At 43.3% G+C, this 19104-nt stretch overlaps 1 protein-coding gene across 2 annotated transcripts in view; it reads left to right on the top strand.

The window, feature by feature from the left end:
• The window catches only part of ppp4r1l (protein phosphatase 4, regulatory subunit 1-like), a 150316-nt gene extending 131576 nt beyond the window's left edge, over positions 1-18740 (top strand). For both annotated transcript variants that reach the window (XM_080205091.1, XM_080205092.1), the window contains 5 exons: positions 570-670; positions 8652-8772; positions 14247-14381; positions 14752-14893; positions 16802-18740. In XM_080205091.1, coding sequence (XP_080061217.1) covers positions 570-670; positions 8652-8772; positions 14247-14381; positions 14752-14893; positions 16802-16950 — 648 coding nt within the window. In that variant the 3' untranslated portion in view covers positions 16951-18740. The remainder of the gene's footprint in view (positions 1-569; positions 671-8651; positions 8773-14246; positions 14382-14751; positions 14894-16801) is intronic.
• Positions 18741-19104: the final 364 nt, after the last annotated feature.

Raw genomic sequence — 19104 nt, 5'->3', positions numbered from 1 at the left:
TGTAGATGTAGCCGTCCGAGACGTTGGAACTGTCACGGATCTCCTGCATCTCACAAGTGCAACATTTAACCCCACTGACCAACATTTCTAGCACCAATTAAGTTATTTAGGTAATAGTTTAGTTAACTTGTTTACTGTTAGTTAAAAAAATTGTTAGTTATTGATTTTAGAGAGAGTCAGGGATTTGTTTTGATTTAACCACGAAGATCAGGTTGTACCACATTCATTTTTTTTTCACAGATTATAGGGCAAGGCACTCCTCTTTGAATGGTTAGGTGTTAGTTCACGGAGGGGGGAAATCCACCTCTGCTTTACAACAGTATGCGTGTTTAAATTTCTCCTAACTTGTAGAATTTTATCTTTTTTCAATTTCCTCCTCTTCATAGAAATCTAAATGAATTTAATGAGAGAATCTCTTCTGACCTATCTGTTCTCTTGATGTTGTTCTGATATTTGATTTGGCAATTGTTAAGACTGTTCAGGAAAGGATGGGCTACCTCCATTCAACATTTTGTTCAGTCTGTTGTGTCCAATTGCTGTGGAATAAATTTGGTTCTCCTTGTTCACAGCTGCTTCATATAGACAAGCGTCGTGAGTACCTGTACCAGCTCCAGGAGTTCATGGTAACGGATAATAGCCGGAATTGGCGCTTTCGATATGAGCTCGCAGAGTAGGTATTCTTAGTACTCTTTGTTTGCTAGCAAATCTGAAACTGTTATCTTGCAACTATGTCTGATTGAGAGCAGCTCTCCAAAATGGATTAGAGTATTGGTTTAGTTGTCTGAATTCAGCATATTATATAGAAAGCATGTGAGGTATAAGCCTGTATCCTCTCAACTTATAATGTGGAAATGCCAGCGTTGAACTGGGGTAAACATAGTAAGAAGTCTCACAACACCAGGTTTAAGTCCAACAGGTTTATTTGGTAGCTAAAGCCACTAGCTTTCAGAGCACTGCTCCTTCATCAGGTAAGTGGGAGTTTGGTTCATAAACAGGACATATAAAGACATAAACTCAATTTACAAAATAATAGTTGGAATGCAAGTCTTTACAGGTAATCAAGTCTTAAAGGTACAGACAGTGTGAGTGGAGAGAGGACAGTTAGTGAGATTTTGCAAGCCCAGGCAAGTCATAAGAACATAAGAAATAGGAGCAGGAGGAGGCCATCTAGCCCTTCGAGCCTGCCCCGCCATTCAATAAGATCATGGCTGATCTGTCGTGGCTCAGTCCCACATTCCCGCCCTCTCCCCATAACCCTTAATCCCCCTGCCTATCAAAAACCTATCTACCCGCGTCTTAAAATATATTTAGCGAGGCAGCCTCCACCACTTCAACGGGCAGAGAATTCCAGAGATTCACCACCCTTTGAGTGAAGAAGTTCCTCCTCAACTCTGTTCTAAACTGCCCCCCCTTTGTCTTGAGGCTGTGCCCTCTAGTCCTACTGTCCTTTCTGAGCGGGACGAGCCTCTCCACCTCTATCCTATCCATCCCATTCATCATCATATACGTCTCAATGAGATCTCCCCTCATTCTTCTAAACTCTAACGAGTACAAGCCTAGTTTATTCAGCCTGTCCTCATAGTTCAACCCCCTCAACTCCGGTATCAGCCTCCTCTGCACTCCCTCCAAGGCCAAAATATCCTTGCGTAAGTACGGCGACCAAAACTGCACACAGTACTCCAGCTGCGGCCTCACCAGTGCCCTGTACAGTTGCAGCAAGACCTCCCTACTTTTATATTCAATCCCCCTCGCTATGAAGGCCAGCATCCCATTCGCCTTCCTGGGTTTTTGCGACTCATGCACAAGGACCCGAGGTCCCTCTGCACCGTTGCGTGCTGCAGTTTTTCGCCACGTAAGTGATAGTCCTTCCTACCATTATTCCTACCAAAGTGGACAACTTCACACTTGCTAACATTAAATTCCATTTGCCAGTTCCTGGCCCATTCGCCCAGCCTATCTAGATCCTTCTGCATACTCTCCACACCCTCCGCGCAATTTGCCGTTCCACCAATCTTGGTGTCATCAGCAAATTTTGACACCATACACTCGGTTCCCTCCTCCAGATCATCTTTATAAATGGTAAATAGCTGAGGACCCAGCACCAATCCCTGGGGCACTCCACTAGTCACCAACCGCCAATCCGAATAGCACCCATTGACCCCCAGTCTCTGCCTCCTATTTGACAGCCAATCCCCTATCCACACTAACATCCTACCCCCAACTCCATACCCCCTAACCTTCTGTAATAACCTCTTGTGTGGCACCTTATCAAACGCCTTCTGAAAATCAAGAAACACCACATCTACCGGCTCTCCTCTATCCACCGCCCTAGACACATCCTCTTAGAACTCCAATAAATTTGCCAGACATGACTTCCCCTTAATGAAACCGTGCTGCGTCTTCTCTATCAAACAGTTCTCCTCAAGATGCCTCGCTATTTTCTCCTTGATCACGGATTCTAGCATTTTACCTACAACAGACGTTAAACTAACCAGCCTATAATTCCCTGCCTTTTGCCTGCCACCCTTCTTAAACAACGGCGTAACATTAGCCGTTTTCCAATCTTCCGGCACTTCCCCGGAATCCAGCGAGGTTTGGAAAATAATCATCAAGGCATCCACTATCGCCTCCGCCATTTCTTTCAGAACCCTTGGATGCGTTCCATCCGGTCCTGGAGACTTCTCCACAATCAGTCCCTCCAGTCTGTCGAGCACTGCCTCTCTAGTAACAATAATGTCATTCAGGCCCTCCACTCCTACCATCTTTCCATCACTAACACCCGGCAAACTATTCACATCCTCCTCCGTGAAGACCGAAACAAAAAAGTTATTCAAGGCCTCAGCCATTTCCCCATCCCCTACCACTAAGTCCCTCCTCTCATCCTCTAAGGGTCCAACGTTCACCCTAGTCAGCCTCTTCCTTTTCATATATTTATAAAAACTCTTACTATCCTTTTTTATATTTAGCGCTAGCCCAGCTTCATAGTTTATCCTACCCTTCTTTATCAACTTCTTTGTCATTCTTTATTGATATTTAAACCTCTCCCAATCCTCTTCTCGCCCATTACTCTTAGCTACTCTAAACGCATCCGCTTTTAATTTAATACTCTCCTTTACCTCCTTCGTTATCCACGGCTGATTATCTCTCCTCCTACGATCCTTTTTAACCATCGGAATAAATTTCTGCTGAGTACCAAGAAAGATCTCCTTAAAGATCCTCCACTGTTCCTCAGCAGACCTACCTTCCAACGTGCTCCCCCGATCAACATTCGCCAATTCCTCTCTCATCCTATCATACTCCCCTCCGTTCAAACAAAGGACACAGGTCCGGGAATCCACTTTCTCCTCCTCCATCTGCATCAGAAACTCCACCATACAATGATCACTCTTCCCAAGAGGATCCTTCACCACAAGGTCCCTAATTCTACCTGCCTCATTACATAACACCAGATCCAAGATAGCTCGCTCCCTCATCGGCTCCAACACACACTGTTCAAGGAAACTATCCCGGCAGCATTCCAAGAACTCTTCCTCAAGCCCACCGCATCCAGCATGGGTCGACCAATCAATATGTAGATTGAAATCCCCCACAATTATCGCCGTTCCATTCCTGCACGCCGCATTTATTTGCGCATTAACAGCCCGCCCCACCTCCAGATCATTATTTGGGGGCCTATAGACGACACCCACCAGCATCTTCCTCCCTTTTCTGTTCCTAATCTCCACCCACAACGATTCCACTTTCTGCTCCTTGGCTCCTATATCATCCCTTACTACCACCCTGATGCTATCCTTAATCATGATGTGGGAATGCCGGTGTTGGACTGGCGTAAACACAGTAAAAAGTCTGACAACACCAGGTTTTAGTCCAACCGATTTATTTGATAATACTCACAAGCTTTCGAGGGGACTGCCTCTTCGTCAGGTTCACCTGACGAAGAGGCAGTCCCCTCGAAAGCTTGTGAGTATTATCAAATGAATCGGTTGGGCTATCCTTAATCAGCAGAGCTACGCCCCCCTTTTTCCTCCCGCCTATCCTTCCTAAACACTTGATACCCCTGTACATTCAGCTCCCAGTCCCTGTCACCCTGCAGCCACATCTCTGTAATGGCCACCAGATTATATCCATTTGTGCTGATCTGCGCCACCAGCTCATTCACTTTATTCCGAATGCTTCGTGCATTCAGATAAAGTGCCTTCATCCCAGCCTTCACCTATACCCTATTTGCAGGAACGCCACCAACCTTACTCACGCCCCCTACTCCCTTTATTGTTGGGACATCCTTGGCCTCTTCCCGTACCTGTACCCTCTCCTTTACTTTAGACCCTGTAATTTCACCTACCCTCGCACCCTCCCACCCCCAATTAGTTTAAAGCCCTATCTACAGTCCTATCTACACGATTCGCCAGATCATGGGGGTTACAGATAGTTTGACATGAACCCAAGATTCCGGTTGAGACCGTCCTCATGTGTGCGGAACTTGGCTATCAATCTCTGCTCAGCGACTCTGCGCTGTCGTGTGTCGTGAAGACAGCCTTGGAGCACGCTTACCCGAAGATCAGAGGCCGAATGCTTATGACCGCAGAAGTATACCCCAACAGGAAGAGAACACTCTTACCTGGTGCTTGTCGAGCGGTGTTCATTCACCTGTTGTAGTGTCTGCCTGGTCTCCCTAGAATGGGTGAATGAACACTGCTCAACAGTCATCAGGCAAGAGTGTCCTCTTCCTGTTGGGGAACATTTCAGAGATCACAGGCGTTCGGCCTCTGATTTTCAGGTAAGCATTCTCCAAGGCAGCCTTCACGACAATGCAGAGTCGCTGAGCAGAGACTAATAGCCAAGTTCTGCACACGTGAGGACGGCCTCAACTGGGATCTTGAGTTCATGTCACACTGTCTGTCATCCTTACGACCTGCCTGGGCTTGCAAAATCTTACTAACTGTTCTGTCTGGAGACAATACATAAGAACATAAGAAATAGGAGCAGGAGTAGGCCATCCAGCCCATCCTGCCCCGCCATTCAATAAGATCATGACCAATCTGTCGTGTCTCAGTTCCACATTCCCGCCCTCTCCCCATAACCCTTAATCCCCTCGCTTATCAAAAACCCATCAACCCGCATCTTAAAAATATTTAGCGAGGCAGCCTCCACCACCTCAACAGGCAGAGAATTCCAGAGATTCACCACCCTTTGAGTGAAGAAGTTCCTCCTCAACTCCGTTCTAAACCGCCCCCCCTTTATCTTGAGGCTGTGCCCCCTAGTCCTACTGTCCTTTCTGAGCGGGAAGAGCCTCTCCACCTCTATCCTATCCATCCCATTCATCATCTTGTACGTCTCAATGAGATCTCCCCTCATTCTTCTAAACTCTAACAAGTACAGGCCTGGTTTATTCAGCCTCTCCTCATAGCTCAACCCCCTCAACTCCGGTATCAGCCTAGTAAACCTCCTCTGCACTCCCTCCAAGGCCAAAATATCCTTGCGTAAGTACGGCGCCCAAAACTGCACACAGTACTCCAGCTGCGGCCTCACCAATGCCCTATACAGCTGCAGCAAGACCTCCCTACTTTTATATTCAATCCCCCTCGCTATGAAGGCCAGCATCCCATTCGCCTTCCTGACCACCTGCTGCACCTGCAGGCTGGGTTTTTGCGACTCATGCACAAGGACCCCGAGATCCCTCTGCACCGTCGCCTGCTGCAGTTTTTCGCCACGTAAGTAATAGTCCTTCCTACCATTATTCCTACCAAAGTGGACCACCTCGCACTTGCCAACATTAAATTCCATTTGCCATTTCCTGGCCCATTTGCCCAGCCTATCTAGATCCTTCTGCAGACTTTCCACACCCTCCGCACAATTTGCCGTTCCACCAACCTTGGTGTCATCAGCAAATTTCGACACCATACACTCGGTTCCCTCCTCCAGATCATCTTTATAAATGGTAAATAGCTGAGGCACCAGCACCAATCCCTGGGGCACTCCACTAGTCACCATCCGCCAATCCGAATAGCACCCATTAACCCCCTGTCTCCTATTTGACAACCAATCCTCTATCCACGCTAACACCCTACCCCCAACTCCATGCCCCCTTACCTTCTGCAATAACCTCTTGTGAGGTTCCTTGTCAAACGCCTTCTGAAAATCAAGAAAGACCACATCCACCAGCTCTCCTCTATCCACCGCCCTAGACACATCCTCATAGAACTCCAATAAATTTGTCAGACATGACTTCCCCTTAATGAAACCGTGCTGCGTCTGCTCTATCAAGCAATTCCCCTCAAGGTGCCTCGCTATTTCCTCCTTGATGACGGATTCTAACATTTTACCTACAACAGACGTTAAACTAACTGGCCTATAATTCCCTGCCTTTTGCCTGGCACCCTTCTTAAACAACGGCGTAACATTAGCCACTTTCCAATCTTCCGGCACTTCCCCGGAATCCAGCGACGTCTGGAAAATAACCACCAAGGCGTCCACTATCACCTCCATCATTTCTTTCAGAACCCTCGGATGCATTCCATCCGGACCTGGAGACTTGTCCACAATCAGTCCCTCCAGTTTCTTTACATGTCTCTTTAACCTGTGCTTAACCCTCTCTCCACTCACATTGTCTGTACTTTTAAGACTTGATTACCTGTAAAGACTTGCATTCCGACCATTATTTTGTAAATTGAGTTTGTGTCTTTATATGCCCTGTTTGTGAACAGAACTCCCACTGATCTGATGAAGGAGCAGCGCTCTGAAAGCTAGTGGCTTTTGCTACCAAATAAACCTGTTGGACTTGAACCTGGTATGATTCAAAATATGACATTTTAAGAACAATATCTACAGTAAATGGCCTAATAATTGTGGGCAACAGCAACATGCTGGCCACTGCAAACGTATTCAGCTGATTAGACTATAAGCAGAGTGAAGTGCGAATTGACTTCATGTATTGTATTCTGCCTCCCACCTGTTTGAGTTTGCTTTCTCTCTCTTCCTTGCCCTCCCCACAGAGAAGCAGAATTGTGCTGAATCCAGTTGCAAGGGCATGGGCTGCCCTCCAGTGCCTTGACTGTTTGTCAGACATCCTTTTATTTTCCCATAGTGTCAGGCTATGCAGTATTAGTGCGCCATTTTGATGTCTAGAAGAAAGAATATTTTGGGTTTATGAACTCAGAGTTGATTGGATTCAATCAACCAATAATGCTAAAACAGTACCCCCCTCCACTGTCCATTCCTTATGTGATGTAAAGGCAGCATCTCTGCCCCTACTGTAGTTAACAAAGGTTCACATAAAATGGGTGACAGTCTTAACAATTGCGTGAAGAAGTAAAATCATAAAGCAATGCTTTAAGTATTAGAAGTGTTCTCCTTAAAATGGAGAAAGGGACAGAGTAGAATGGCACAGTTCTTCATTCAGTTAAGTGGCATAAGTAGGCATTTGAAAAAAGAGGAGAATATAAAGGGATATAGGTGTAGCAGTGGAATTAGAACTAATGTCACAACCTGTTTGTGCATTTCAATTTAATTTCTATATTTATTGTGTAACATTTGAGAGGCATTTGTAACACGGAGACTGTAAAGATGTTCGATTTGGCAAGATGCTAGATTATTTCCGTTCTTTTCTATATGATGTGAGCTATGTGAAGTGAAGTTTAGAGTTGTGTGCTCTTGTTTTGTGATTCATCGGTGGCACAGTAGCACAGTGGTTAGCACTGCTGCTTCACAGCTCCAGGGTCCTGGGTTCGATTCTTGGCTTGGGTCACTGTCAGTGTGGAGTTTGTACATTCTCCTCGTGTCTGCGTGGGTTTCCTCCGGGTGCTCCGGTTTCCTCCTACAGTCCAAAGGCGTGCGGGTTAGGTTGATTGGCCATGCTAAAATTGCCCCTTAGTGTCCTGGGGTGTGTAGGTTAGAGGGATTAGCGGGTAAATGTGTGGGGATAGGGCCCGGGTGGGATTGTGGTCGGTGCAGACTCGATGGGCCGATGGGCCTGTTTCTGCACTGTAGGGTTCTATGTTCATTATCATAATTATACCCTGGTCACCTGTTCTGTGTGAACCTTTGTTAACTACAGTAGAGGCAGAGATGCTGCCTTTACACCACATAAGGAATGGACAGTGGAGGGCGGCTCACTGTTCCGTAGATCAGGAATTGCTGAACTTGATTCAGTAAAACAAATGTAGCCTTGTTGGCCTTGAATGAATACTTTTAAGTATGACACTTAGGCTTAGCTCTTATGCAGATATTCAACCCGTTGTGGCTGTAACAGTGACATGAAAATCATGTGGGACAAAAAAATTTCCTTCCAACTCTACTCCCCAAATGGCTTTTTTTGGATTATCCAATGATTAAGTGAGCCATACAGACCACAAGAGTCCCAGATCTGTATTTGAACTGAGTAAGTCTGTGGGGTAAATGTGCTAATTCGCTTTGGCGTCTCTCGTTTAGAGAAGGCAAGATTAGTCAGAATTTGTGTACCTAACTCTGCACTAATTGTGATGTCCCCTGCAGGCATTCTGTTTTCCAAGACTTCTGTGTGGCAAGTTACCTGAAGGTGTCTGATGGAACTGTACTGTGACCAGTGATAATTCTTTAAGGAAAGGTGTGGGGTGAAATGGGAAAAGGAAAATTTGTGTTTTTCACTTTGAAACATTACTCTTGACCTATTTCAGACAAGTAATTTTGCTGCTGGAACTGTACAACCCCAATGATGTGCACGACTATCTGCGACACATTGCTCTCTCCCTGTGTTCTGATAAGGTTGCCGAGGTTCGGTGGATTTCATTCAAGTTGGTATGTGTGACACAGTATTGCTGTCTCATGTTACTGCTGAATTATGTTTCAGTTTTGTCTACTTCTAATTGATTTATCTTATCTTGGAATTTGGGGCTTTCTTCAGCTTTTGGGAACCCTCCCCATGTCCAAATCAAATTAAACAAGTACATGCCTGCAACTCTGCATGTATTTGTTTAATTTTTAATTACCCATTCTGAAATGGGAAGGTTCAGTTAATTGCTCAGTAATTAGCTGCTTCTCTAGCCTATCAAGGTAGAAATGAATAATAGAATTGAAACTTATCTCAGGTCTTTGGAACTCCTCAAAAGGCAATAGAAGCAGAATCTTTGACTATTTTTAAGACAGAGCTAGATAGACTCCTGATTAACAAGGGAGTGAAAGGTTACTCAGTGAAAGGGAGTGAAAGGGGGTAGGGGTGCGAGATTCAAGGTCCACTTATAGGTGACATTTCAGTGCATTACCAAGTGTCTGAAGTGCTCCTTGTAAGGAGAGTTAGGCTGAGGTCTGGTTAGGCCAATGTAAAAGGTTCCATGGTATTTTTACCTGCAACAGTTTTTGTTCATACAGCATATTTAGTTTAAAAAATGTAATTGAAGAATAAAGGGCCTTTAATGCAAAAATTCAAGAACCTTTACAGTTCATTTTCTTGAGTGTCCATGAAGGCATAGACCTTATTGTGCATAGTCGCTGGTCAAAGTGCCATTGAGTTAAGTAGCCTTTTGTATTTTTAGTACAGTAATGTGGGGTATGAACTATTAATCAGGAGATTAGAGAAGAATGAAGTATGGGTAATACAGTAGACTGAAGATTGATAAGCCCTTGGGACCTGATATTCCACATCCTGGAGTGTTGAAAGAGAGAGCTGTGGAAACCATAGATGCATTAATAATCTTCCAAAATTCTATAGATTTGGGAATGATTGCTGCCAATTGAAACCCTACCATTTAAGAAAGGAGGGAGAGAGAAAATGAGGAACTACAGACCTGTCAGCCGTCAAAGCAAAAAATCTGTTCTATAGATGTGATAAAAGGGCGTTGGATGATAGAACACCGACCATGCTGTCCGTGAGATCTAAAACCCCCTATCCTTCCGGGGATCATATTCCTCTATTCCCATCCTATTCATTATATCGCCAGACGCCCTTAAAAGTCACATTTGTATCTGCTTCTACTATTTCCCCCTGCAGTGAGTTCCAGGCACCCACTCTCTGTGTAAAAAAAAAGACTTCACTGATACATCTCCTTTAAACCCTGCCCCTCGCACCATCTTTCCTGCCTACCCCACCCTAGTAATTCACTCTTCCACCCTGGGAAAAAGCATCTGATTAACCACTCTGTCCCTCATAATCTTGTAGGCTTCCCTCAGATCGCTCCTCAACCTCCATCATTCCAGTGAGAACAAACCAAGTCTCTCCAACCTCTTGTCATTGCTAATGCATTCCATACCAGGCAACGTCCTGGTAAATCTTTTCAGTACCCTCTCCAAAGCCTCCACATCCTTCTGCTAGTGTGGCGAATTGAACACTATATTCCAAATGCGCCTAACTAAGGTTCTATAAAGCTGCAACATGACTTGCCAATTTTTAAACTCGGTGCCCCAGACGATGAAGGCAAGCATGCCATAATTCTTAATTAACTTCTCCACCTGCGTTACTACTTTCAGTGACCTGTGTATCAGTATACCCAGATCTCTCTGCCTATCAATATAATTAAGGGTTCTGCCATTTAATGTATATTTCCCAGCTATATTAGACCTTCCAAAATGCATTACCTCACATTTGCCTGGATTAAACTCTACCTGCCATCTCCCCGTCCAAGCCTCCAACCAATCTTTATCCTGCTGTATCCTTATTATCCTGTATCTTCATCGTTATCCGCAATTCCACCAACCTATATGTCGTCCACAAACTTACTAATCAAACCAGTTGCCTTAACCTCCAAATCAGATACAACCTCTCCTTCACAAAACTATGTTGCCTCTCGCTAATACATCCACTTATTTCCAAGTGGGAATAAATCCTGCCTTGAAGAATCCTCTCCAATAATTTCCCTGCCACTTACATAAGGCTCATCGGCCTGTAATTACCTAGATTATCCTTGCTACCCTTCAGGGCTAGATGGCCTACTCCTGCTCCTATTTCTTATGTTCTTAAACAAGGGAATAATAAAAATCCTCTGGAACCTCCCCTGTAGCCAGTGAGGATACAAAGATTTCTCTCAAGGCCCAGCAACTTCCTCCTTGTCTCTTTCAGTATTCTGGGGTATATCCCGTCAGGCCCTGGGGTCTTATTGTTTTTCAAGACTCCCAATACCACCTCCTTTTTAATCTCAACATGACCCAAACTATCTACACACCCTTTCCTAGGCTCAAAATCTGCTCCCAATCTACATTTTTTGGTTCCTGCCTAATGTTGTTGTAATTAGCCTTCCCCCAATGTAGTATCTTCGCCTGAGGACTACACTTATTTTTATCCACTAGTACCTTAAAGCTTACAGTGAATTGTTGTCACTGTTCCCGAATTGCTCCCCTTTTGGCTGGACTCATTCCCCAATACTAGGTCCAGTACAGCCCCTTCACAAGTTGGGCTATCTGCATACCGTTTCAAAAGTCCTTCTGGATGCTCCTTACAAACTCTGCCCCTTCCACACCCCTAGCACCAAGTGAGTCCCAGTCAATATAGGGAAAGTTAAAATCTCCCACCACAAGAATCCTGTTACTTTTACACCTTGCCAAAATCTGCCTGCATATCAGTTCCTCTATCTCCTGCTGGCTGTTGGTTGGCCTATAGTAAACCTCCAATATTGTGACTACACCCTTCCTATTCCTGAGCTCCCCCCATATTGCCTTGCTGTATGAGCTCTCCAAGGTATGCTCCCGCAATACAGTTGTGATATTCTTCTTAATCAGTGGTGCAACTCCCTTTTACATCCCGCTCTATCCCACCTGAAATATCTGTATCTTGGAATGTTAAGCTGCCAATCCTGACCTTCCCTTAACCAAGTCTCTGTAATGACAACAACATCATAGTTCCAAGTACTAATCCAAGCTCTAAGTTCATCTGCCTTACCTGTTACACTTCTCACATTGAAACAAATGCACTTCAGTCTACCAGACCCTTTTGGATCAGGAACCATTACCCTGCTTGCTCTTCTTCTGAGTCTTGCTAGCCCAGCTCTCTAGTTTCCCTTTAGTTAATTCACTTTTGCTTATATTCCCACATTTCTGCCAAACTGACTGGGCTTAGCCAACATGGATTTATGAATAGGAAATCATGTTTGATGAACCTGTTGGAGCTTTTCGAAGATGTTACTAACAAAATTGTTAAAGGGGAGTCAGTGGATGTAGTATAGCATACTTGGAATTTCAGAAGGCTTTTGATAAAGTTCCCCACAGGAGGTTGGTTAGCAAAATTAAAGCACATGGGATGGATTAATGATTGGCTAATGGGTAGAAACCAGAGAGTAGAAATAAACAAGTCATTTGCACATTGACATGCTGAGATGAGTGGGATGCTGCAGGGATCAGTACTTAGGACCCTGGTTGTTCACAATATATATCAGTGATTTGGATGTGGACACCAAATGTAATACTTCCAAGTTCGCAGGTGGGAAAATGTGTTGCGAGGAGGATGCAAAGCAGTTTCAAGAGGATTTGGACAGACATGGTAAGTGAGCAAGAACATGGCAGATGGAATATAATGTGAAAAAATGAGATCTACTTTGGTAGGTGGAATGGATATACAGAGTATTTGTTAAATGGTGAGAGATTCAAAAGTATAGATGCACAATGGGATTTGGATGTTCTCATCAATGGGTCACTGAAAGCTAACATGCAGGTGCAGTAAGTAATTAAAGTTTAAAGTTTTTTAAAGTTTATTCATTAGTGTCACAAGCAGGCTTACATTAACACTGCAGCGAAGTCACTGTGAAAATCCCTAAGTTGCCACACTCCGGCACCTCTCGGCTATACTGAGGGAGAATTTAGCATGGCCAATGCACCTAATCAGCATGCCTTTCAGACTGTAGGAGGAAACTGGAGCACCAAGAGGAAATCCATGCAGACACAGGGAAAATATGCAAACAGTGACCCAATTAAGACTAATGTAATGATGGCCTACATCAATAGAGGATTCGAGCCCAAGAGTAGTGAAGTCCTGCTTCAGTTGTTTACAACTTTAGTTAGACCATACTTGCAGTACTGTGTGCAGTTTTGGTCTACTTACCTTGGGAGGATATCATTGCAATAGAGAGAGTACAACAAAGGCTCACCAGACTTTTTCCCGACTGTCCTAAGAAGAGAGATTTAAGAAACTGGACTTATCTTCTCTAGAGTTTCAAAAAATAAGAGATGATTTCCTTGAAACCTACAAATTACTTAAATGGATAGGTTCAGGTAAGTTGTTTTTCCCAGTTGGGCAGTATGGAACCAGGGGACACCATTTCAAAATAAGGGAAAAGCCATATCGGACCGAGGATGAGGAGAATCTCTTTTATTCAGGGGATTGAGAATCTTTGGAATTCTGTATCCCAAAGGAATGTAGAATCTGAATCATTAAAAGTAGAAATTAACAGATTTCTAAATGCCCATGACATTAAGGGATAAGGGATGTGGGAAAGAAAAGGCATTGGGCTGGATCAGCCATGGTTGTGTTGAATGATGGAATGAGTTTGATGGGCTGAATGGCCTATTATGTTCACTTCTCCAATAGAAGTTGCTTTAAAATGATTGTTTACCCCAAACATTTGTGCTCTAACACAGCTGTATGGTTTTCAGAATATTCCAGCCTCAGCCAAGCTGATGAAAGGTCAGGACCCTGAAATATTAACTCTATTTTCTCTCCATGGATGCTGCCTGACCTGAGTATTTCCGGTATTTTGTTTCATTCCAGTCTCAATTTGGCACCCAACAGAGTTTGCATTTTGACATTCAATAATTTCTCATGCAGTTAGATTCTTACCATTTGAAGTAATTATCTAAACCTTAGCCTTATGAAGCAGGAGGTGGTTTGCACTTGCCCATTAATTCACCTTCAAAATTTTAGCTGTGTGGACCTTTGGACTGTCGACCACCGAAGGAAATTAGCTTTTTAAAAAGTCGCTAAATGAAATTCAGCAACTTGGAATTGTTGATAACGAAAGCATTTCAGAAGAAGACCAACAAGTTAAAATTCTGGATTTCACAAATTCGGAATTGAAAATTGAACGAAGAAGCATTTTTAGCAAGATCAGAATGTAAGAAAAGTGGGGACTAGGATTGGGAGAAGAGAGAGGAAGCACTGGGATCCCTGTTACTTCCTGCATAATTTCTGTTTGTAAATGTTGGGATAATGGGGCCACACAGGAAAGTTACCAAAGTAATACCCTGAAACCCCCACAATGGTGGCCAAATTCAGGTGTTTAGTAGGAGCTGTTACCGGCACTGGAGCTTGTTTTCACTAATATTCATTGTTTGTTGCTGTTATTATTTACCAGGTAGTGGAGATCCTAAGGAAGTTTTATGCAACTGCCACTGACCCATTAGCTGTAAACTTCATGAATGAACTCACAATTCGGTTTTGCCACTGCGCCAAGTGGATCGGACGTCAGGCATTTGCCTTCATCTGTCAGGTGAGTGAATGACTGAGCAAAATAATTTCTTCTATTATTAAAATGGCATCACATTTTTCACTGCTGACTCTGAGAACATTTGACTGGGGGCCAGAGGAATGAAAACAGAATCAAGGTTAGTTGTAGCTTTTTGCTGCTCTCTGACCCCATTCCATCCTACCCACTTGCCAGGTTCACGCATGGTCACTTGATGGCCTACCATACAGGTAAGCATTATAATCGGTCAAGAGTTGTTGTCCTTCAAGAAAAAAGGCAAGAAAAATGCTTTAAATACAAGAGATGTGATGAAGCAGTAAAGGGCCTTAATTGATGACAAATAGTTGCTCTGAAAAGAAAAAAACATTTAAAAGACCCTCTCATTTCTATACAGGCTGTTGTGGAGGAGGAATGCATGCCAGTGAGCCAGTTTGTTGAACACCTGCTTCCAAGTCTGCTTGGTTTGGCTACTGATCCTGTTCCGAATGTTCGGGTGCTGCTTGCCAAAGCACTGAGGCACACGCTGCTGGAGAAAAGTAAATATAAAAATGCACAGTGCTCTTAAAGGAGAGTATTAGTGGTTTAAAGCAATGAACACCTTGCTGTGGGATTCTGGGGGTCATTATTCACATAGTGAGCCACACTGTTTTCAGCTAGATTTTAATAATTGGCATTGGATATGTTTGTATATTATACCAGAGTAATGAATGCGTGAGTATGTGATATTCCAATCTGTCTGCGCATTGCCCTCCACTGTCCAAATTTCGTTTGGATTTGGACAAGGTCAGGGTGCGCAGCATGGATATTGAAGCATCTCAGCTTACAACACTAATGAAATGTTACATTTATTTAAAAACCTGTTCTTCAAATTCCCCAGTGGATTAGTGAGTAAGCTGTAGTACTGGCCCTATAGGAGGTTCCCCTGATTATCCCAGCCCAGGGATCAGTGTACTGATCTGAGCTGCAGTTTGGACTGAATCAGGAGAATAAAAACAACCCACGTTCTTCTGGGCAGTGCCCTTATGCAACCATCTTCAGCTGTAACATCAATAATTTTCCCTCCAACATAAGGCCAGGAGCAAGGTTGTTCAGTGAAGTTTGCACAGCGTTCAGTACAATTTGTAATTTCTCAAAATAGTAAACAGTTTGTGCCTGCATGCAACACGACCTGGACAATATCCAGGCATGGGTTGACAAGTAGCCGTGCATGTGCATGTGTCAAGTAATGACCATCGTCAAGAGAGTCTAACATTACCTATTCACTGGCATCACCTATTTCTCACCATCGACATCCTGGCGGCTACCATTGACCAGAAACACAACTGGACTACCTATGTAAATATTGTGACTAAAAGGGCAAGTTAAAATCTACATGTCCTGATGATCACCTGACCTACCAGAGCCTCTGCACCATCTATGAACCTCCCCCTCATTCCATTCACACTTTAAACATTCACCCCTTCCACTGCCATTCCACTGTGGCTGTGGTGTGTGCCATATACAATGCAATAATGCAACAAGGTTGCTTCAACAGCTCCCCGCAAGCTCGCACACTTTGCTAACGAGAAAGGGATGGGCAGCAGGTGTATGGAAACATTTGCCTGACTTGGAAGTATATTTTTGAGGCAGGTAGTTAGCATTATTTTGAAATTGCTAGATCAAAATCTTAGAACTCCTTACAGCAACATCACTGTGGATGTACCTACATTGCAGTGGTTCAAGATGCCAGCTCACCACCAATGTCTCAAAATCAATTGGGGGGCGATAAATGCTGGCTTTGCCAGCAGTGCCCAGAATCCATGAACATTTTTTAAAAGCTATTCCTGCTTCTGATTATTATTTTTAACTCCTGCTAGGAAGAATGCCTATCTGGGCATCTAATGAGCACTGGGTCAAGCTGACTCTGGTGATAATGCTATAAAAAGCTCACATTAATACATGGGACTCAATTTCTGAAGAGTAGTCTTGTGAGTCAGAAAGCTGGAGAGTTTTAGAGGCTGGTGAAACAGGCACAGTAAAGAGTTGGTGATGCCTTGAAAAGAAAAATGGATTGTGAAAAAGGAAAACTTGTCATTTGAGAATTTTGTATATCAATTAGATTCCACATCCATCAGGTGCAAGGTTATTTTTAAACAAAATTCTTACAAAAAACAGTTGCTACTGGCAAGAAGATCAGTAACCATAGGTTTATAACAAACAGCAAAAAAAAGACTGATGGGGTGGTTGTTCGGAAATGAGAAATTTGTATACTCGATAGCTTATTTTGATCTGGAAAGCACTGCCCTGAACCAGAGATATACATACTTGAAAATAATAAATTTGCAGGACTGCTGAAAAACAGAGTGGGACTGGTTGAATGGCTTCCTCCTGTGCTGTATCATTTTAAGTGAATTTAAAAAAAGTGGGCCCTATTTAATGCTGTGCAAATTCTTTATTCTTCCCAGCATATTTCACAGAGGCTGAGAACCCTCATGTAGAAGCTGTCGAGGAGATTGTTCTGATTCTGCAATCGGACAGAGACCGTGATGTGAGGTTTTTTGCCAGCGCTGAACTCCGGAATAACCCTGAGAACACCACCTCGTTTATAAACTGAGAACCTTTCTAACCAAGTTGTCCAACTTCCTAACCGCACGCCGTCCTGAACTGGTGATGCTTATGGTGAGCTCCTGAGTTCCACACAAGATGGAGGCGAAGTGGGCATTGCCTTGGTCTACAGGCTGGATCTGGACTGGAGGATGCAGAGCACCTTCCTGTTTGTTAAATATGTGTATAGGTCTGCAACAGAGCTTTTATAAATAAGGGAAAGGGGGGTTGGAATTCACTAACAAAGCTGGAGACCACAAGAGCCTTACCTGCCCATATTTCCTCAACAATCTACAGCTATTTTTGGATCAAAAACTATTGGGAAAGTTTCTTTTTAAAACTCCCTCTAACTCTTGACAAAATCTTTTTATTTGCGAACATAAGTCTGTTTCTAAAACTGAAGTTTCTAAATTGGGAACAGTTAGGACTTAGTATTTTTTTAATATGCGATCCTCACCTTTCTAATGCTGTACAGATTTTTTGTATTAATATCCCTAACTGACATACGTTTGTGTGATTTAGAAAGTGTGTGGACGCAATGATTTCAGGCATGTTTTAACTGATTTCTGGCACATTTTAAACTTTCTTGAAACTTGCAGAGCTCCCTCCTATTTTTCACCTTTCCTAATGCAGCTACCTTTCCATTTGCACTTTGGAAGCCACGCTGAGCTATCTTCTTAACTGGTTAACAAGTGGCTTCTACTCATTGATAGGAAGCGCGGTGACTGCAAGAGGGGAAATGAACACAGCAAGTATTGCTTCACTGCTTACCCCGCCCCACACTTTTTTTGAATAACTGAGCCAGGTTAGTTGTGGGAAACCAAACCAGGAAGGTGCAGCCATGTTTGTGAGGCCAGGAGACAGAGCTCAATTAGACTATTTGTATAGACATCTTTTTATTCTCTCCCTTTTTCAATATACAAGGTAAATGGGAACACTGCTGGAGAATCCAATAGCACTGAGAATACAATTCACACCACTAAAAATGCTAGAGATTTGATATTCAGAGTTGAACACAGTAAATGTGAGGTAGATGAGCTTTTTTTTCCACATTTAGTTTTAATGGTTTTATCCTCAAACCAGCTGCTAAGGATTCTATATCTGCTGATTGCTAGGTGGGTAAGGGCTTGGAGGTGAAACTGTAGGGTATTTCCAAGTAATCCAGGGATACATTACATCTCCATCTAAGTATTTTTGGTGCTGAATACATCTTAAATAGTGCTTTGGAGGTGTGTTGGTGCCAGTCTGTGTATCCACACCAGTACTGATCACATTGGTCATTCCCTCATTTATTGCTCTAAACTCCTGCCACTCTTTCCCCATTGGTGCATTCTCAAATCTTTTAGTGAATGGGGACTGGGACAGATGGTGTTGCAGTGGCAGTGAATGAGTGAAGTGAGCTATACCTGGCTGGGTACAGTAACTGAAACGTTTCAATACTAGTATTGCTTACTTTGAGCTGGAACAACTTGCAAAGCATCTTGATGGGAATGGACAGTGCTGCATACAAGTCAATTGCTTTCAAGGCTCTGTAAAGGAGGCTTTGACCATTCCCTCAATGTGTGGCATATTTTCCTTTGTTTTGCCATCTCCATCTCCTCCTCCTTGGTTTATGGTGAAAGCAATGCCCTGCATCAGGAATTCTTGCCTTTGCACTTCCCTTGTTTTGATGCCGACTCGTATTACTAAGCATTTTTTATTAAATGGTGTATAAGAATAAGGTTTTTTGTATAGTGTAAAGGCTGATTGTATTGTAACTATAGTTACAAGTTTGAATTTTTACAATTAACATTAAATACTGTGTTGCTGTAATACTTCTGTGCATTCTTATTATTTCCATCAAATTCCCTTGATGGCATTAGTTTACATTTAGTTCTTTGAACTGATGAATAATTACAATTATTGCTATTAATTATAATAATGTGACATTATCTCCAACACTGTCCCTATCCTGATTAAATTATCATCTGGTGGCTTGCTGTCAAGGCAAATTCTTCATTCTGGAAGGCACTGATTTGTTGGGTTTTGACTCAATGGATATAGTTGCCCTCCAGTTCCTTGCCATTTATAGACAAGGCAGTGATTTATCATGTGTTCACCAGCGTTCTATTATAGGTGAGTCCTGGCCTCATGGAGGAGGAGAGGCATGATCAAGTTCGAATCT

The sequence above is a fragment of the Carcharhinus amblyrhynchos genome, chromosome 16 (assembly GCF_965287045.1).
Source record: "Carcharhinus amblyrhynchos chromosome 16, sCarAmb.v2.hapA, whole genome shotgun sequence".
NCBI classification, from domain to species: domain Eukaryota; kingdom Metazoa; phylum Chordata; class Chondrichthyes; order Carcharhiniformes; family Carcharhinidae; genus Carcharhinus; species Carcharhinus amblyrhynchos.
This window is presented reverse-complemented; position numbering and strand designations above follow the sequence as displayed.